Below are 21713 nucleotides of genomic sequence, written 5' to 3'. Positions count from 1 at the left end.
GAAGGAAAAAGAACAAGTTACTTTCTTACCTGGTAACGTTCGTTCGATGGGATGGTCCGACAACGTATTCTATATCTATGACATGTAATCACCACAGCTGTGCTGCTTCGGAAACTTTTTTCGTCGTCTGCGACCTGCGTCGATGACGTTGATGCGCCATCGTCGAGGACCTCCTCCGACGTCCGACGTCATCCGATGTGATAAGTAGGACGTACGACGCCCGTAGCCTCAGTTGTAGTTTTTTCCCCCAGAATGTGTGACATTAGTCAACTGCCAGTCAGACACAAAGCCTTGCGGAACGTAAGCTGCAATCGCAAAAGAAATTCTGAAGCGGGGAAGGCAGGGAGGGAGCGATATGGAATACATCGTTGGACCATCCCATCGAAAGAACGTTACCAGGTAAGAAAGTAACTTGTTCTTCGAGGGGATTGGGTCCTCCGACGTATTCCATATCTATGACAGACTCCCAAAGCAGTACCAGAGCAAGGAGGAGGGAAAGAATTAAGAATCAAAATTTAGAATTGCCAATCAAATAGCAGAGCAAAGGACCGCCTTGCCAAAGGCCAGATCCTGTCCTCGGATGGAATCGAGGGAATAGTGACGTACAAATGTATGTACTGAAGCCCAGGTGGCTGCATCACAGATGTTGCGAATAGGAACACCCCTCTGCAGGGCAGTAGAAGCAGCCATACCCCTGGTAGAATGGGCCCGCAAGCCAGCCGGTGGGTCCTTACCTGCCAAGCGGTAACACTCCGAGATGGCCAAAATAATCCAGCGAGACAAAGTCTGTTTCGTCACAGCTTGCCCCAAACGCTTTCCAGCGTAACCAATAAAGAGTTGATCGTCCACTCTAACCCGGGACAAGCGTGAAACATAAAAGCTTAAAGCTCTCCTAGGATCAAGCCTATGGAGCCTCTCCTCTTCCTTACCAGGATGCGGAGGAGGATAGAATGCTGGGCCAAAATGAAATTCCGTCACTACCTTCGCGAGAAAAGAAGGACGAACTCTAAGGACAACCCTGTCCTTGTGAAATACAGTGAAGGGTGGCTTAACTGAATGTGCCTGTAACTCACTCACTCACTCTGCGAGCGAAAGTAACCGCAACTAAAAACACAGTTTTCAGAGTTAACAGCCTCAAAGGGCAAGAATGTAAACGCTCAAACGGAGCACCCATAAGAAACTTAAGAACAAGGTTTAAATCCCAACCGGGCACCAGGAAAGGTGACGGAGGGAACACATTAGTGAGCCCTTTCAGAAACTGTGAAATTAAAGGGATTTTAAAGTAACAATACTCTTCAGACGAGCGCTTAAAGATGGACAGCGCCGCCAGGTAACCTTTAATGGTACCCACTTGCAAGCCCCTGTGGGCCAAAGAAAGTAAAAAGGACAGAACCATGGGGATGTCACATGCAAAAGGATCCACATTCCGAACTCTGCACCAGTCGCAGAACTTACGCCAACGGCTACGGTACAGAGACTTTGTTGCTGGCCTTCGGGCCGAAAGCAACACCTCCATCACGTCTTCAGGGAGGTCCCAATCCTTATACCTCAACCTTTCAGAAGCCAAGCGTGAAGGTTGAGGGATCTGACCTCTGGATGGAGAACCTGACCCCCCTCCCGTAAGAGCAGATCGGCTCGGTAGGGAAGACGACGTGGAGGGCAGATGGACAAGTCGATAAGGTCCGGGTACCACGTCCTCCGAGCCCACGCCGGAGCAATAAAGATCATCCGGGAACCGAACTTCCGTAACCTCCGCAGCACTTGCGGGATGACGGGGACTGGAGGAAACGCGTACAGCAGCGGGAATGACCACTCCACCACGAACGCGTCTCCTAAGGCTCCTTTTGGAGGAAATTCCCGCGAGCAGAACCTTTCGCACTTCCGGTTGACACTGGAGGCAAAGAGATCCACTTGAGGGGTCCCCCAAAGGGCGAAGATCTCCAGGAGAATCTCCTGAGCCAACTCCCACTCGTGAGAGATCGTGCTCTGCCTGCTCAGAGCGTCTGCCGTCACATTTTCATCTCCGGCCAGATGAACTGCCGAGATCGGAACTTCCTGCTGGATGGCCCAGAACTCGAGCTGCATCGCCTCCCTGCACAGAGGAAGTGACCCTGCCCCCCCCTTTTTGTTGAGGTAGTGCATGACCACTGTGTTGTCCGTCAGGATCAGGACACTCTTTCCTCGCACAGTCGGCAGAAAAGCCTTCAGGGCTAGCCTGACGGCCCTCAGCTCCAACAGATTGATATGGAGTCTGGACTCCGACGGAGACCAACGACTGTTGACTGTCAGCCCGTTGGCATGAGCTCCCCATCCCGTGAGGGATGCATCCGTCACGATCGTCACCTCCGGCCAGGGAAGCCAAAATGGAGCCCCCTTCATCAAGTTGCCTTCGACGGCCCACCACAGAAGGTCCCGGGCGACCGAGGGCGGCACCTGAACCGGGTCCGACATCCTGCCGGAGGACTGCGACCATTGCATCTTGAGTGCCCACTGCAAAGATCTCATCCGCAGGCGAGCCTCTGGCACCAGAAGAATCCAGGATGCCATGAGGCCGAGCAACCTCAAGAACTCGAACGCTGGGAGCGTCTGGGCATGCTGAAACTTGTGCACCATCTACTGAATGTGAAGAGCCCTCACCTGGGGAGGAAAACACTGCCCCAGGGAAGTGTCGAGCACTGCTCCGATGTACTGGAGCCGCTGTGTTGGCGTCAAATGGGACTTCTTTAAATTGAGGGAGAAGCCCAGCCTGGGAAGGGAGTGGCAGGTGACAGACAGATGATCCAGGACCTGCTCGGGAGAGCTCCCCCTGATCAACCAATCGTCCAGGTAGGGGTAGACGTGAATCCCCCCTTGCCTGAGATGCGCTGCCACCACCACCATGAATGAGCTTGGTGAAAACCCTCGGGCGGAGGTCAATCCGAACGGCAGGACCCGAAGCTGAAAGTGCGAGTCGCCAATCGCGAACCTCAGGTACTTCTTGTGCTTGGGATGGATCGGCACATGGAAGTAAGCACCCTTGAGGTCGAGAGACACCAACCAGTCCTGAAGCTGAAGGGCCTGGAGGTCTTGAGAGAGAGTAACCATCTTGAACTTGTCCTTCCTGAGGAGTTTGTTCAAACCGCGCAAGTCCATGATGGGACTCAATCCTCCGTCTTTCTTCGAAATCAAAAAATAATGGGAATACCATCCCTTGTTCCTCTCCGCTACAGGCACCAGTTCTATGGCGCCTTTCTCCAGCAGGGCTTGAATTTCCTGCGCAAGGAGCGGATCCGGACTCTGCAAAGAGAGGTTCCCCGGTGGATTGTCGCGAGGCCTTTGCCGAAAGGAAAGACAGTAGCCGTGGGTTATGATCTCCAGAACCCACACATCTGAAGTAATGGCACGCCACTCTACAAGATGCTGCGCCAGCCTTCCCCCAACCGGCGAACCATGGGGCATGGCCTCATGACTGAGTGGTAGCGGCTGCGGCGTTACCTGAGGGCAAAGAGGCAACTGCCCGAGCGGCCTTGGCACCACGGTACCCTGTCGTCCACCTCTGGTACCCCTGCGTTGGCCTCTTTGACTGCCAGCTCCTCTCGCTTTACTGAAGGACGAGTAATAGCGAAAGGAACCACCCCTCCATTGCTGTCCCCTAGGGCGAAAAGGCAGAGGTTGGCGAACTGCAGTGCCCAACGACTTTGCTGCAGCTTTTGAGGTCTGCAACCTCTCAAGGCTCTCGTCAGCCTTGCTGCCAAAAAGGTGTTCACCGTCAAAGGGCATGTTGAGGAGCCGGGACTGCACATCAGGAGCAAACCCGACTTCCGCAACCACGCAAACCTGCGTATCACGGTGCTCGCCGCCATGGACCTGCTGACGCATTCAGCCAAGTCCAAACCCGACTGAACGGACTCACACATGGCATCTTTACCATCCTGGACCATAGCAAGGAAACCATCCCGTTCGTCCCCTTCGGGAATATGTTCAGCCGCTAACGCAACACAGTTCCACAGAGTGTGTGTGAAACGAGACAAGGCACAAATGGAGTTGGCCGCCTGAAGTGCCATACCACCAGAAGAAAACACTTTCTTCGCCCAGCCATCAAAACGTTTGTCGTCCCTATCAGGAGGGATGGTAGGGTACGACGCCTGCTTTGCCGGGGCCGTGGCCGCCTGCACCACCAAACTCTCCCGAGTGGGGTGCCTGGTCAAGTAGCAGGGGTCGCTACTGGCTGGATGGTATTTTCGCGTCAAGGACCTGCCCACCGCCGGGAGACTCTCCGGAGCAGTCCAAGCCGCCGCCACCCTTCTCTGTAATGCCATATGGAACGGCAGTACCGGGTCAGTTGGGGGACCAACATCAAGGATGTCCGTGAGATCATCCTGCACAAACTCCCCTGGGGGAGCAGACCATCCCAAGTACTCAGAAACCCTAGCCATAAGGCGTCGGTACGAGGAATCGGCATGAGAGCCAGGCTCAGGCCTACAAAACTCCACCTCCGGAGAGGTGTCCAGTCCACTGGCATCATGCAGTGACTGCCTCAAATCGTCAAACTGACTATGGCCCGAGACAATTTCATCTGCAACCTGACTAGGAACCAGGCCATCAGAATCCTCATCCGCCTCTGAAATATATTCCAGGTGGCGAAAAGAAGGCACCCGAGAGTGCTTGCTCTTAACCAGAGCCTTCCTAGGGGGTTCCCCCGTGCCACGGGGTACCTCCGACACGAAAGGCATCGAGGGCGTCGAGCTAATCGGCGCCGGCGTCGAGAGAACAGGCATCGGCGCTGAGAGGATTGGCGTCGACGCCGGAGCCTCGAGAAAGCCTGTCGACGCCCTCGACGCCTCAGACGTCGATGTCTTCCTCGAAGACATCACAGGTGCACACGGTCTCGAACGAGTCGAGGACTGGGACCTGGAACGGGTACGTCGAGAACAAGTCTCCTTGTCCGAACGGGACCTCTCCCGTGACTCGTGCCGACCACTCTTGCGAGCGGTGTCTCTCGACCTCTTAAAACCGACCCCACTCGGGGGCGCAGACGGCTTAGTACCCTGCGACTCGAGAATCGCCAGCATTTTCTTCCCGAAGGAAGCCCATTCCTCCGGCGTCACACGGCTGGTGGGGTAAGCGACGTGCCGGGCAGAGTCCTCCGAAGAAGACCTGGAAGGCGACCGGTGTCAGCGCTTCCGAGAATGCCTCGAAGAGGCTGAGGAGTGGCGAGACCGACTCCTAGAAGGAGACCCACGATACTTCCGACGATGACGCGGAGAGTCTCCTCTCGAATCATCCGTCAAAAGCCCCGCAGACTTCGACTTCCGGGGCTTGGACACCCGACCTACCGACAACTTCTTCTTACGTTCACGTAAGGCTTTGGACGTGAGCGACTGGCAGTCGATACAGTCATCCGTGTCGTGGGCCTCCCCGAGGCACCAGAGGCAGGCGTCGTGCGAGTCCGTCACGACATCTTGGACCCATACTCCCCGCACTTCTTGAAGCCCGGACGCGGGGTCGAAGACGAAGTAGAAGACATCTTCACACGAAGGATTTTCACAAAAACGAACAGGTTCGAAGAACCGAGAAGAACAGAACTCCAAAGAGTCGAGGCGTTAACCGAGATTCACGAAGCAACACGTTCGCGGAAAAAACGGAACTGAGGCTACGGGCGTCGTGCGTCCTACTTATCACATCGGATGACGTCGGAGGAGGTCCTCGACGACGGCGCATCGACGCAGGACGCAGACGCCGAAAAAAGTTTCCGAAGCAGCACAGCTCTCGTGATTACATGTCATAGATATGGAATACGGAGGACCCAATCCCCTCGAAACCACAGGCTTCTTTGTACATCATTTTATTCAAACTTTTTGAAAAAACACAACATTTTCGCCCTTTTTGGTTATTTTCTCTCACCCCCCTACAGCAACCTAGGATTCCTGGGTGGCGTTACGACCGCCTACATGGGGGGGAGGGGGGGAAGAGCCAAATTTGGCCGAGATATCTCATGTAACAAAAATGTTACAAGGCATTGAATGGCCACATACCGAAATCACCAAAAAAGGTCTTGGCACTGGGGGGGGGGGGGGGAATACCCATGGCACTTAAAGGGTTAAAGACAGTCAGAACTGGGAAACTTTGTTTCCCTTAGTCCTTTCCAATGTTGCAACTTTTCTGCAACATGTTGCAAGTACACCATGTACCTTACAGTATAGTGCACTTGGGTCTTCCTGCCATTTCTTAAGGCCCTTGAAGTGCAGATGTGCCTTGGACATGGCTGGTGGCAGCTTATCTTTTCATGTAATGTTAACCCTTTCCTGCCATGCAAGCCATGTTTACAGCGTTTGGCACGAATAGGTGGTCTGGCTCCAAGATGGCCATGCCACAAGGTTCTTTGTGTCCTTTGGCCATCTTGGCCCTTCACCTTCCCCAGGTCGAGCCGACCCGTCAATCTCTGGAGTTCTCACTGAACGAAGGATAGGATCCAAGTATCCTGAAAATAAGAAGTCGAGGAACCGCTGGTGACCCGCTGGAAGGTTTGGCACCCTGAGCATGTTGTTATCCCGCTGGAACCCTCTGCATCTGATCGAACTAGAAGGTCTGCGAAGACTCTTCGACACATTGGAATAGTGGTACTAACTATTCTCTGCACGTTCATCAATCAAAGTAAGCCTTTTCGGAAGTGTCCCTGGGCCAACCAGTGGGATGACCAGCTTGCGCAGGACCTTTGCTCTGACACCGAAGCCGTTTCGAGGAGACCCTTGAAACTTGGTACATCGCAAGCTCTGTGTTCACGGCACTCACACCGAATTTCGTCCACTTGGCGTTCCCAGTCCAAAGTAAAGAGAGGGCGTCCGAACCCGAGTGCACGCAGTTACCATGTCGCCCAGCCGTGGTGACGAGCTTTACAGGTGCCTTGCTGCTGTGCACCCCTGTGCCCTTAAACCTGTTACAGTGAAACTGGCCTGATCCATCCACCAGGAGCGGAGAAATCACCACAGTCCCGTTTGGGAATCATCACTGTAACTTCACAGCTGAAAGCCGCACAATTGCCGCATTTGAACCTGCAACTGAAGTGGACTTGACTGCCGAAGTTTGGTCCAGTGTGCGCCAGGGGTGGGTGAGTACTTGCAACCCTTACCGGTGGCCCCTAGCACATCCACCTGTTGTTACGCACGCGTTTCCCCTGAGGGTCACTCTCCTTTCCCCAGATAGCCTGAGCTATCAAACTATTCCCAACTCCTGGGACCTGTTCTGCCCTTTTGGGGAGACCTTCCACAAATAGTGGGAACTTATTCTGCATCACCTCACCCAACTTCCTGAGCTGCCACAGACCCTACAAGAGACCCCCGTTTTCGCCCATCTGCACTACCGCATGTGCCAGCATTGCAAGTACATTTGAGCAATAGGCTCTGCTCTCTTTAGGGACTGAACTGCCTTGCAGTTAGGATTGTGATTACTGCAGATCTGCCTAAAGACTATTTGCATTGCCTGCCTCCTTCCCTTTTTAGGTGGACCCATTTCGTACATTAACCCTTTAGGCCACTTGGTCTTGTATATATGTATGTTAGTAAGCACGTTAGTAGGATTGTGCTGGTTTAAAAGTATTACTGTTGATTATTAGTGTGTCGAAACTCAAAGGCCTTGAATAAATGTATTTGTAATTTTAATATATATACACCTGACAGGGAGTGATTTGTAAGTGTCCTTTACTCTGTGTGCTCATTGAGGTCTTTCAGTCACCCTCACCCCTCCTGACACCTGATCTTGAACACCACCAATGCTACCTTGATTGGTCTGGCTTGTCCAGAAGGTTACTCTGTTCCAAGAAACTAGGCTGGCCTTCTGAACCTCTGCTCACCAGGTCAGAGTTCAGAAATACATGTTAACAGTTGGTATAACTTCATTAATGCACCAACGACTCCCAACCTGGGGGCAGGGAATATTCAAGCATGACAATCTATGGAAGATTGAATGCTGGAGAATTGCATTGATGGATAGAGGGAAACTCCGTACTTGAGCATGAATGGCTGGGCGGGCAATCCCAAGTTTAAGTGTCTTTCATTAGTAAATGAGATGCTAGAAAAGTTATCAACCAGGGAGGTGTTGGGACAGCCAAACAAGAACGGACTCCACTAATAAACAATGATTATCTATGTATTACACCATTAAGATTTGAAGTATTTACATATGTACAAAGACTATAATTTGCAGTTTTATATCTATGGACAGGTGCTAGGACAGGACATGTGCGAGAGGGTGTGTGTGGTGATCAGACAGATTGGTGGAGGTGCTTCTTTATGGCAGACTTTAAGCGGATAGAGTGGTGATGGACCTGATGTAAAGGGGCTAGTGAGTTGATATGATATGATAGTTTATTTATATAGCGCCTATACACAATGTGTTTCAAAGAGCTTCAAGGCAAGGGAGGGAACAAGGGAAAATACAATGACAATCTTACAAGGCCATGAACAATAAGCAAGTGAAATTAACTATCGTACTCGGCCTGGCGAAATTTCAGATAGTGCAAGAGCTAAGACACAGATAAGGAAGGGAGGGGGTGAGTGGGAAGGAAATGGGAACAAACAGCGACTACCGTATTAGGCCTGGCAACTTTTCTGGTAGAGCCGAAGATTTACAAGAGGTGAGGGAGAAGGGGAGCCGAAAGGAAGGAGAGGGACAAAACAAGCGACTATCCTACTAGGCCTGACGACATTTCAGATAGTGCTAGGGGGGACCAGTAAGTGAAGGCGGAGGAGACAAAATGGTTCCTATCACACTCGGTCCAAGCACACTTTTGATAAAGTAAGTGCATAGAAAAAAGGGGGGGGAGGGAGAAAGTAAGAGGGGGGAACTAAGAGTAAAAGCAGTGAAAAAGAGTGGAGAAGCAAGAGGGGAGAGCGAATACAGTTGCAGAAGTCAGTAATAACACAATGTTGCAAGAGTACAGCAAATGCCAGGACTCGAGATGAAGATAGGCACGGCTTGATTCAGGGCCACCATGAGTACGAGATGTAGGGGAAGTCCAGCATGAGAGATGAGAAGGGTGAAGCACCATGAGTCAATGAGTCCATAAAGAGTCACATCGAATCATTGGCCACAAGACAGTGATGGTAGAACCATAATGTATCAAGACAAACCCCATGCAGTGGTTAATTGCAGGGGGGTAGAAGGAGAGGGCTGAAGGGGGAAGCAGGGTAGAAGAAATCAGGTAAAAAAGCAACACATGCATGAGAGAAGGGGGGGGCACAACAGAACATCACGGGCAACAGGGTGATTGTGGGTGGCACAGCGGGACATCAAAGACAACCAGAGGGGGGGAGGGGCACAGCGGACATCAGGGGTAACCAGAGGGGAAGGGGGAACAAAGGAACATCACAGGCAACCAGAAAGGGTGAGTGGGCACAACGGAACATCAAAGGCAACCAGTGGGGTGGGGGCACAGCGGCACAACACGGGCAACCAGAGGAGGGCGGGGGGTACAACAGAAATTTGCTGGCAACCAGAGAGGGTGGGAGGCACAGCGGAACATCATGGGCAACCAGAGGGGGAGGGGGGCACAGCAGAACCTCACGGGCAACCAGAGCCGGTGGGAGGGCACAGGGGAACATCACGGGCCACCAGAGAGGGTGGGGGCACAGCAGAAAATCAAGGGCAAATGGGGTGGGGGGGAAGGGAAAGAGTACTGTAGCGGACAGGGGGCACAGCGGAACATCACGGGCAACCAGAGAGGGTGGGGGGGCACAACAGAACATCACCGGCAACCAGAGGGGAGGGCAGAGTGGAACATCAAGAGCAACCAGAGGGGGTGGTACAGCGGAACAGTTACGGTAGCGGACAGGGAGCAGACAGGGCCCCCTGTTTTGGGCCTTGGTAGTATGGGCCAGCTCCCGTCTCCCGGTTGCAGTGATTGTCTTACAAAGGCCAAAGCAACCAGTGGCAGGCCAGGGGCTGGCCCAAAGGCAGGTAACTAAGTTTATGGAGGAATGGTGAGGCCATCGTGGAAGGCACAGCATATGGATGCCCAGAGGTGGGTAGTGCGCAGAGCGCAAAGCTGCAGGCATCAAGATGACAAACGCACATTGATTGTAATTGTCAGCAATATTCAGCGTGCAACTAAAGTTTGAGCACCAACATCAAACAATGCCACCATAAAATCTTCAGCCATACCAGGCCCAGTGCAGGCATCAGGGCTTACACGGCAGGATGAAGGTTGCATTGTTCAGGTGCGTGTAGGGTGAAGGCACAGAAATGAGCTTGGAGATGGTGAGTTAAAGAGTAGCTGAGAAGGAGTGCAGAGTGAGAGATGGAATAAGCTAGGTAGAGTGACGCTAACTCAAGGATGGATTTGCAGACAAGAAGTTGGAAACTAAAAAGGAACAATTGTGCATCAACATCCACCAGGCATTAAGGCAACAAGCAGAAGAGGGCGAAGATGAAAGGAAGTTGAAGAGGATAAACGTACCAAAGATAAGTAACTTGACAAGTGAGATAAAGCAGAAGAGAGGGAGTCCCATGAGGAGGGTGGGGCAGTAGTACAGTCTGCTGGGGAAAGGGAGGAAATTAGAGTCTTAGTCTAAGGAAGAGGTGAGACGGGACAGATTTTACCTCACCCAATAACAAATTCCCATGAAATACATTGCAAAACCTCCAGCCTGCAGTGAAATGTACCATTGCCAGTGATAGAAAACTGCTCTTGGACATCGAGAGAGGTCTACTGTTCTGCTAACCTAGTGCTATCTTCATGAAGTAGATAAATGCACTTATTACATGGAACTTTTCAAGACAAAGTGCGCAGGCTCAGTGAGTCGGCCACAGATAAGGGTCCAGAACAACAAATGCATTTTTTGCACCTAGATGTATAATCACGTATGCTGTAGATGGAGGTAAAATGGAAGTACATTTAGAATGACCAATGTGAAACCGAAAAAAATAGGACAAAATGGAAAAATGGGAGATGACAACTAAGAAGTGCTTTTATGACTTCTCTGTTGGTGGAAACATATGGACTGTGTAAGCTAGTTGGTGGTGCACATGCAAACAGTTCGGATCAGGCACTTAGGATGAGTGGAGCCAAGATACATTTAAGACCCCTTTACTAGGTCTACTTCAGTGCAGGCGATTCCCAAAAAATATCAGTGGTAGCAGAATGCAAGAGTACGAGAACTGTGCATCAAATGCTGGGGAAATAAAGAACGGGACAGAGGTTGATATAAACAGGAAAGGTGTACTTTATTCCTGAACTTCCAATCAACTTCCAAAGTAAGAACTTGAAAATACAAGGTAAAAAAGACATTACTCTGTTTATTTACATCAAGAATGGGCACTCGGAGCACCTATTGCCTGCTATTAATTAAGAGTCTTTAGGGACACAAGAGGTGCTCCTCCGGAATTTCATCCTTGAAAAAGTTCATGAGACTTGGAATACCCTAACTACGGGTGAAATAAATATTCTGCTGACAACAAACTCCTTATTCCACGACATCTCAGGAGACCCTGGAGAAAAAGTCCAATCCTGGATTAGCGACAGAAAAAAAATAGATTGTGGGATGGTGACAGCTCCTCGCCAGGGCGAAGTTTAAATGTGCTTCTAATATAGCATCTCAAAGATATTTCACAAGATAGAACTTCAGGGGCGAAAAAATGGGTATGCCTTTCATACTGTGCTGCAAATAGGTGAGGAGTTCCTGGGCTGGGTATACCTTCGGCCGTCAGTTTGTTGGAGAGCGGGTGATGAGCTCGGTCTTCCTCTGACCCCGTCTGCAAGCACAAATTGGGTTACAAGCTGGATCTCCATGTGGGTGAGTGCCAGAAACAGTGTGTGCCTTCAGTTTTGCATGTGAAGGAGATACAGCAAGCTGATTCTTCCTTCAACCCAGTCTGTAACTCGATCAGGGGATGACGTGCTGGACCTTCACCAGCTTCACAGGATGCGCAACAGTTCCTCAAAAGGAACCACCATTTCCTCGGAAGAATTGCGGACCCCAGGTTAGAATGTATCACTCCAGATAGTGGGATTAACCCCCCCGGGCCCCACTCCGACTTCAAACCCTGTCACTGCACTGCCACATGCCCCGAAGTTTGGGGGTGGGACACAAGGTTTGTCTGCAACAATAGTCTGGACACTTTCTTCTTAAGATGCTAATCCTGCACATGAAGACACAGGTGTCAGCTCAGGCAAAGATGGTCTCCTCTCTGCGCTTCTTGGTAAGAATGGTGCCTGGCTTGTGCTGGGCATCAGGGTGGTTGGCGAGCTCCGGAGGGCAAGACGACACCGGGCTCTCCAGAATGGCCTGCTTCAAATCATAGAACACGGAGGAGTCCTCTTTCGTAAGGAAGGTGATGGCCACGCCACTCTTACCAGCTCTTCCGGTACGGCCGATACGATGAATGTAGTCTGTGAATAAAAGAATAATGTTAAAGTGGGAAATATATCCTGCAAAAAAAAGCCTCTCCGGACTATGGACTTCTCTAGCACAGACCTATTATTTTCTAGCATAAAGTTGAACACTTTATGGCGTGTTACGTTTCAATTACTGTCTATAGTCCACGTACTTTCAGCGTTCCAACTTTATACGAGAACATTGTTTTCCAAATTCCTAAATTTTGTTCATGTCTAGCAATCGATTTCACAACAAAAAGATATGTTCCCAATTACGGCAAACTGAGAAGAGTGAGATATCCATGAAGAAATGAAATTAAAAATCCCAATCTTTGTAACTAATTAAATTTGAAACAATAGCTATGGAGGACAACAGGATTTTGCCACTATATGGACAGTATTTCTTAATACTACCTGAGGCCCTGGAGAAGCATGCACCTTGGGCCCAATTACTAAAGCCCAAGTAATGTGAAACATGTGTGTGCCTTTATTTTGCTTTGAAAATACAATTCCTTAGTGTTGTTAATGTAGGATACAGTTTATCCCACAGAAGGTTGCAGTTCCATGTGAAATTATATTGAATACACTAATCTAGTGTTTTATTATAATCTTATGTGATAATAGCAATACTTTAAGTTTGACTAATAAATGAAAAGTGCACAAGAAGTCCCCAGATTCTTAGGTTTCTTCATATCCTCAGCTTGCCATTCTCCCGCTGGACATGTCCTGGAAGCTCAGGAGATCACTGTTCCTCCCCCCTCGGCTTACCTGTACCTTCTGTGTCTCTCCCTATCGCCACTAGGATTCTTCTTCTGATACTTTCCCCTCTGCCGTCAGGACTCCAAATCCTTTTACCTTGATTGTAAATACTCCACAGCATGGCCCTCCACAGCCCCTGGGATGCCACATACTCTATACTCCACTCAGCCCCAAGGATTTACCTTCCTCATTTCATAGGGCCCAATGAGCCTCCTTCCTCTCCAACTGCAAGAATCCCATTATGCTCCAGGATTTCACTTCCCTTAGCCCTGGAACAAATATTCTGTGCTACTGGGACTCTCTTTGCTGTTTACACCCACTCTGAAGGTCTACACTATCTGCACACTCTCCAGGACACTTCTTCCCCTCTAACCCCTAAACTTCGCTGTCCCCTTTCACCTTCTGCTTAACCCCTTGAATTCAGCCTCGCTTCTGCCCTCAGCAACCCTGCAGTTCCTTCAGCCCCCAAAGCTCCCCTCAACATCAACTCCTGTACTGCCATTCTTCACAGATCCCTGTATATGCCTTCCTCTCTTAGTTTCCAGAAGGATCCCTTTCCCACTTGTCTTTAGCCTCGAGTACTTCACTTCACCTCACCTCTGCCCTCAGTACCAAGAATGTCACTTCCCTCCAGACAGTAGGACTTACCCTCAATATTTTTCGCCATATCGTAGTTCAGGACCCAGGACACATCGTGGATGTCAATACCACGGCCGGCCACATCTGTGGCTACCAAGATATCCTTAGCTCCAGCTTTAAGGTTTGAAAGCGCAAACTCTCGCTGCTCTTGTCCTTTGCCACCATGAAGAGTGCAAGCGTTGTACTGTGAGAAGAAACAGAGAGGGATAGAGAGAGAGAGAGAGAGAGAAAACCAAACGTGAGAATAAAACATGACCTTTTTAGAGGTTTGAGTGTTGTGCCTACATTGTGTGTTTTTTGTATGCATGTGTATGATCTGGCACAGGTAGTATAGCTCAGTGGCAACGCGCTCGTGTTGGAAGCAATATGACGCAGAGCAACACAGGTTCCAATCCCGGGTCCACGCTTAGAAACCGCTTCAGTATTAAGCACGTTATAAAAAAAACATTATAATTAATAATTATAATCTGAGAGATGCATCTGTTAACATAGTGAAGTGTTGTGTGCTTAATATCTCTGTTAGAGCTGAAAGTGCTCATTAATGCTTTAATGGCTTTGATATGCTGTCTGCTTAGTAGGAGTGTGTAAACATCTGGACACGTAAAACACAGTGGAAGAGCGCATGTCAGACATGGGCAGTAAAGCAGTTTAATAGTGCCTGGAGGGATGTGTGCTTCATAATACAATGTGTTAGAGCTGTAACTAATGTGTGCTGAGTAGTGTGGTTTCAAAGAGACACAAATGCTTAGTAACAATATTAAGAACAGAAAGTACTGTGTGCCCTGCACCACTGTGTAAGACCTGGATGAGCCAAAAGTGCCTATTCACGAATAGTGTGTAAAACGACCAAGTGATATGTTCAACTGCTATTGTGTGTAACAGCTGAGTGTTCTATGTGTTTAGTAACATTGCATACAATTACTTGTGGAGCTGCGAGTTTGCAAACACTGTTCAGGTGATGGAGGAACTGCAGCTCAGTAACAGGGTGTGAGGGCTGGAATTAATGTTTGTAAGAAAGAGGTGCAAGTGCTTTGCGCTTATTAACACTTTGTCGGAACTGGATTTGCTGAGCATCCAAGAACACCATGTGTTGGAGCTATATGTGCTGAAGGAACAGTAACACTAAAGTCAGTCAGAAACTCTGGGCTTCTTGCTGTGCATGAAAGAGAAAAATGAACCATACTGAATACATACATGTCTAAAATTCTGCTCTATAGCGAGTTCAGGCGTCCCCTAGGCAAGGGGCGAGAGTATATTTTGCGCCCCCTTCCAGATGATGCCGCTTGGAGGTACAGTGCAATGTAGTTCTAAGAAGACCCCATCATGCCAGAAGCATGTGGCTAAGAATATCATGCAATATAGCCTAGAGACAGGGTTCTCACTGTGTGTGCTTACCGTGCAGGTTTAACATTACGCTTAATTCCTGTGATGTGCACCTCCCAGCCCCAACAAAATAACTTTAAAGACTGTTTGCCCTCAGCATGCCTAGTTCTGCATCTTTCATTGTGAGTGCCTGTGACTATTCTCCTGGGGTGTATGTTTAAACTAGACCTTCTCAGCTCTGGGAATACATAATATCACATACTCAACGCCCCCCACCCACACCCACACCCCCACTCCCACTGAAAGGTAGGAACTCTGTGGCTCTATGTTGGCACAATTGAAATGGCAATTTGTTACTCTGCTATGAAAAGTTGTTTGAGACGGCCTAATGGGGCTTTTTTGTCAAATGCGTTATCATAGTACATTTTAAAGCACATTTGGTGAGTAACCCGAGTCAAAATGACCAGAGCGACAGTGCAGTACCAAACTGGCTCTCTTTGACCTGAAAAACAAGCCCATACTAGAATATTTAGCTGTCCCTTTGGGAATTGCTCTACATGTCAGTCTGAGCCTGGAGTTTCATTAGAGCCGTGTTTGGAAGTAATTAAAATACACCATACTATCAATTCCTCCTGCAACATACTGGGCTGTGTGATAAATCAAGGATATTCGTCCATTTTACCAAAGGAGGTGCCATCCCCTTTGAGGCTAGGGAGGTGAGCACACTCCGCAAGACCCTCCCCTAGGGGTATGGGCAAGTGGCACCTTGATGGGAGTGACTGTCCCTTAAAGGACAAGGACTCCCATTCTGAGGAGGAATTCCCTAGACCCAATACCATACCAGCCTATAAGGGACTGCCTAAGGATGAAGATCAACCACTCATCCGTATATTTGGCTTCAGGCAATGTAGGAATAAAACAGCCATACCAAGAAGACGAAATGTCTCTTTAAAACGAGAAATGCATATAATTGGGAAGAGTGACTCTTGTGAGGAGAGGGAGTATGGTATGCAAGGGAAGCTCCTGGATGTGGTTACGTCTTGAAGATGGAGCAGAGCCGCGACACTTGGAAAGGGGAGGAACGAGCAGTGAGATGCTGGAAACCTGATGAATCCTGCAACTGGATAACAGTTGCCTGAACAGGGATCTAAGACCCATGCAATGTGATGGCGTGACCACAGCTGCTTCGTGGTGGGCGAGAAACCCAACAAACAATGCCGAGACCAACAGAGAAGCTACCTGCAGCCCGCGCCCATAGACAGTACCTGAAGTCAGAGGAGCCGAGAACGCTACGCCGGCGAAGGCAGGCACAGAGAAGAGGGAACGAGACGTCAAGGACTTAAGTGCGCGCCAAGCCCCGCAGGCTTCCCCTGGGTCGGAAAAGGTACCGGGGAGAAGGAGAGAGGTGGGAACTAATGGGAAGAGAGAAAACTCTCAAAGTCCCAAGTATGAAAGTCAGACATTAAGTAAACAGAATTGGAGGTACATGAAACCTACACAGAGCGTAACGAACAACGCTGTATGGAAAATGGATAAGAAGTGGAAACTAATACCCTGGGAGGAAGGGAGGCTTGAAGAGAGCCCACCGCAAATAAGAGTAACAAGTGTTGTGAAATCAGACTGTTAAGAGAACTGAATTATAAAAGAGAGAATCGAATACCAAGAACCCAGGAGAGGGGAACTAATAGTTTGGATAAGGTCATACAAAGCCCATGATTTTTGAGTCCACATTAATTTAAGAAACATGATATGATATGGCATTTATAATGCGCCTATACACAAGTGTTTCATACCAGTACAGACCTGAATATGAGGAACTACTTAAAGGAAAGTTGTCGTAAAGCTGGCATTAATGAGACTACAAGGCCCACAAGTCTATGGGAACAGCTACATGAGCTTATGAAGCAAACGTCAAAAGACTATCTGGGAAGGTAACTTAAAGAATCCTATATTCTAAACAGACATTTGTGTATCAATTACCACAGGGAAGAAGATACAGCATCAAAGAGAAAGCTGCTGGGAAGAAAGCAAGACAAGAGATGACCAGGATAAGAGCGACATTCTATTGGCCTTTTCAGAGCTATTCACATTAGTAGTAGGGTCAGGTAGAATTAGGTATGGGACTGAGGAGAACCTATACGTTTTGATTTCCTGACGACAGACGAGCACCTTTAGTTAACTTTGAAAGGCAGGGGGATCCCTTTAGCAATAAAGAAAGCTAGGCCTTGGTCTTATATTTGGATTAAAGAAAAGTTAACGTTAACATGGCCCCACTTCCAAAACATGTGTTAAAGGTTTCTTGTTACTGCCATCTAGTGGTTGGTCCAAGTCTGGTGGTTCAAGTACTACTTTGAAATGCTTTAATTTTAAATGTATTTATTTCTTTTTAGTTCATTAATGAACTTTTACAAATACATTAAACAAATACATTAAAAAGGTTTGAACAGTAATAACTTAAGCAGTTTCAATTTCATTCCATTAGTACTATAAAACTCGATCAGACATGAATCAGACATAAGTGAAACATAAATCACCAATAACCATACTACACCAGAGCGCCAACACATAAAACGTTTAGCATTTAACGATAACAATGACAAAAACAATACAGTAGAGTGCATTAGCCTTAAGACAGAAGTTTGATGTTAAACAGTGTAACCATATCGATTATTTAGGCAACATTAATCTAGCCAGCACTCGTACGAGACCACCACTGGGACCCGAGTTAAGTTAGTAATTCACTAATATTTATATAGGGTTTTATCTGGTGCCGGCGACTAAACAGTGCTATGTGGAGTGAGCAGGAGTCTGTGTTTAGACAGTAGTTCCAAAACGGATCAGATCTGATGGCATCACACCGTTGATATAAATATCACAGTATCACAGTAGCCATTAAATAATGGCCCAAAGTGCACATGTATTTATAACCCATTTCTACACAATGAGTTATGCTTTAAAAGCCCACCCTCTTGGCAGGTTCGATCCGATCCACCTTGGAACCACACTGGTGCTCGGGTGAGCGATATCTTTAGTGTAAAGTTGCCTCAAATCTCATCGATACCATTGGTCTGGAAGAGAGGTTAGACGGGTAACAGTCAGCAAGCCACCCTTAGTACTACAGAGAAGAAATGTTCCTTTTACAGCACAAACCAGTTACAGCAATAAGGTGCTGGGCAATAGAGGGACAAGGGCTGGCTCTCGCCGGATCCGAGATCCGGCATCAGATGTGTAGTCCGGCCAGTCAGGTGCCCAAAACCACTGCTCGGCACTGGGAGGAAGATAAATAAATACATAAATAAACGCCTGCGAGCAAACTGTAACTTCCTCTGGTGACCTCACGCAAGAGTTCACAAGAGGAAGTTACAGTCCTCAGCCACAACCCGGTTTATGCAATGTTTGTCAAATACGTGGACTGGGATTATTTATTTATTTATGCAATGTTTGTCGGATACCTGTATCCAACAAACATTGCATGAATACATATAAAGGTATCCGACAAACATTGCATACATAAATACCCATATTAACATCACACACGATGCAGCCACCCAACTGCTTTCAGAGGGGAGCTGCAGGAGCTGTGCCGGGTGTGGTTCAAGTAAAGGAAAACATTGCTTATGGCGAACAGAAACCACTGTTTTTGAATAGTACCCAAGTTTTAAATAAAATGGGATGAAAATTCTGCAGTTTAAAGAATATTTATTCAGCAACACTGGTCAAAACTATTATCCGCACAGTGAAGTAACTCATCACCAGTGCCATGGAAGTGGTTGAAAGTGGAATTGATATATAGTTTGGAAAAGAAGTAGTGGGAGCTGAGCAGTCAAGCAAAAGGGCGACTGCATTTAAAACTGCGTGACAAATAACGATTTAAACCGTTACCTCCACATCCCTCTTCCTTGTGCTAGTACTCACATAAGAGGTATCCGCCCCTTTTACCAACTCTAACTACTTTTTTTAACTCAATGCGCTCCTTCTCGGCAGAGTATAACAACGTTCCCTACCCCTAGTGCCTCTGCTTTAAATGTTCCGGCCGGCATGCTGGGACTGTGGAGCGCTTGGCCTCACTAATATATCCCCTTGGAGCTGAGCTTAGAGGGGCAACATTAGGCTGGACCTTTTCTCGTTCTGCTTCCCTGCTGAGCATAAGGGAGGGGAGAAGAAGCTCTAAATCCCTGCCGATCAAGGACTTCCGGTGGGTGAATGTGGACTCGCCTGCGCGAGTCCTTTTTGGTGCGCCTCGGCGCTGGCTGAAGAAACCTGCTGCGGCCAGCTCTCAATGACACAGGAAGCAGTCACAGGAGGACCGGACAGGCAACAGGTCTGGGATGGAGGTCTGACTCCGTGCCTAACACAGTTAGGAGGGGCGCACCGGGGCCCCATCTTACCAGGTAGGTTATTAACGAACGGCGTCATGGCCCAGGATTGGATGCTCCAATATTCCATATCGAAGGGAGGTGCACAATCTGGCCAGAGTTCCCAAGGCCACAGCGGAGTATGATCACAGGACATGGTGCAGTGCCACGGCCTTCTCAGCTGGAGACAGTGTACTGCTATGAGCACGAGGAGTTGCCGTTGATATGTAACGTTTGCTGTGAATGCGGTCAGTGCCTTATTGACAGCTGTACCGGCAAGTCTCTAATAAGATCAGCTCCCAAAAACGCACGGCTAAGCGCAACAAACACGTCCAAGAGGACACGCATTCCCTCCAGCTCATCCTTCTACCGTGAAACCCAAAGTAAAAGGAGAAAACCTCAAAGTTGCGCTCCTGCCTCTTCTTCATCCTCTGCTTTGAGCTCTTTGTCATCATCTGAAACCGAAATCCAGATATTGCCCCTTATGATTCTCTAACCAGGATCATCAAGAAATTGTGTTTCAAAGCGCCCACAGGGAAAAGGGTAAGGAAAATGGGAACAAAGGCAAATAAAACTGATGAACAGAAGAGGTGCGCTTCTACTAAGCCTTGTGAGGATTCAGGACGTGCAAGTGCAGGGAGAGAGAGGGATAGGGAGGGGGTGGGGGGTGGGGAGTAAGTGCTAGGAGTTCCACAGAGGGAAGTGCCAAGGAGTGAAACCATTAGTGCCTGGCAGAGATCGCTTGGTACAGAGTGATCGCCTGCCAATATTAAGTTCAGGCCTGTGAGACTATAAGCCAGTTGGTGTCCAAAGGCAAGTGCTGGAATGGGGCAGAAGGCTGAGGCGATTGGGCGGAAGGCCAGGAACCAGAAAGGATCACAAAAGGTCCCAGGGCCACCAATCTCAGCGACTGTGGGGTATTAGCACAGGAGTGAGAGGTGGAAGGAGGAGGTGAAGAGAAAGGTCTTGAGGAGCTTCTGGAATTTGAGGAGATCCGGCTCAAAACGTAGAGGAAGGGGTAGGCTGTTCCACAGGAGGGAGCCAGCCGAGGAGAGATCTGCCACCAGCTTGCTGCTTAGAAAAGCGCCTGACAAGCAGAGTGTTGGAGCTGGAGGATCGTAGAGATCTGGAAGGAAGGTATTTGGTGAGAGCAAGCTGTAGATAGATTGGTCCTAGGCCCCAGACAGCTGTGTGGATAATGCAGAGGGATTTGAATGTGATCCTTGCAGCAACCGGGAGCCAGTGGCAGGATTTTAGGGCTGGAGAGCTAAAGTCCCTGGGCTTGAGGCCAAGGATAAGTCTTGCAGCCCTATTCTGGGCAAGGTGGAGGCAGCGGAGCGAGGAAAGGGGTAGATTAAGGAAGAGGCTGTTGCAGAGTTCAGTTTAGAGAGTACCATGGCTCTAGAGACATTGAGCTTCTGGAGGAAAGTGAGAAAAGGAAGGATACCTTTGAAGAACTGGAGTTGGCAATGGGCCTTGTTGGCAAGGTCTAAGATGTGAGGAGGAAAGAGAGAGAGGAGTCGAAGATGACTCCAAGGTTCCTGGTTTCAGGTGCAGGAGCAGGAGGAGGGTGTCTGAGATGGATTCCGTTACTGTGATATTGAGTCCTGTGGCAGTGCTTGTGGACCTATTAAAAGACCCCCACTACAGTTTTAGCTTTCCAGTCTTGAAGGAAATGAAGGAGGAGGTGTTAAAGGAATGGGCTGATGCAACAGGAATCATGTCCCCAAGTTCATGAAAAAGCATACCGCTTAATAGAAGATAAAATCCTCTAACAGCCTATCCAGGTGGATATTTTTCTTAGTTTGATAGGAAGATTCTTCATTATTCGTGAGGCTGCGATCAGAGACCAGGTGGACAGAAAGGCAGATTAGACTTTTAAAAGATCCTTCACCAGGACTCAGTCTTTGTTCCAGTGTCCATGCCTCAGTAGAAACTGCCTTCAGGGTTTTGAGTTTGGATAAGGCCATTGAGGATATAATGCCCCATTTCTGTGAGATATGAAAACTTCAATGGAATTTTTGTCAGACCTGGAGTATGTGAGAGTACAAGCCATAGCCATGTCCATAGGGGCAGTCATTTCGTGGCATCATCATTTGTATTTAAAAGATTGACATCGAGAAGGCATCAAAAGGCCACTGCTATGCACATTCCATTGCACAGAAAGATAATGTGCAGGGATTCCTTAGAGTTAAAGATCCTTTGAACCTTTAAGGCCAATAAAAATGCAGATAAATTCAGTAAGAAGCCTAGTTCATTACCTAAGCAGGGAGCCTAAGGGGCTAAAT

The 21713-nt window shown here is 48.7% G+C and overlaps 1 protein-coding gene across 1 annotated transcript in view; it reads right to left on the bottom strand.

The window, feature by feature from the left end:
- Positions 1–11174: 11174 nt before the first annotated feature.
- The window catches only part of DDX23 (DEAD-box helicase 23), a 607483-nt gene continuing 596944 nt past the window's right edge, over positions 11175–21713 (bottom strand). The window contains exons 16-17 of the mRNA XM_069653852.1: positions 13757–13931; positions 11175–12364 (exon numbers count right to left, since the gene is read on the bottom strand). Of these exons, the coding sequence (XP_069509953.1) occupies positions 12141–12364; positions 13757–13931 (399 nt within the window). The 3' untranslated portion in view covers positions 11175–12140. The remainder of the gene's footprint in view (positions 12365–13756; positions 13932–21713) is intronic.

The sequence above is a fragment of the Ambystoma mexicanum genome, chromosome 3q, assembly GCF_040938575.1.
Source record: "Ambystoma mexicanum isolate Mex_15411 chromosome 3q, UKY_AmexF1_1, whole genome shotgun sequence".
Lineage (NCBI taxonomy): Eukaryota > Metazoa > Chordata > Amphibia > Caudata > Ambystomatidae > Ambystoma > Ambystoma mexicanum.
Note: the sequence above shows the minus strand (reverse complement) of the source record. Positions and strands in the feature narration are given on the sequence as shown.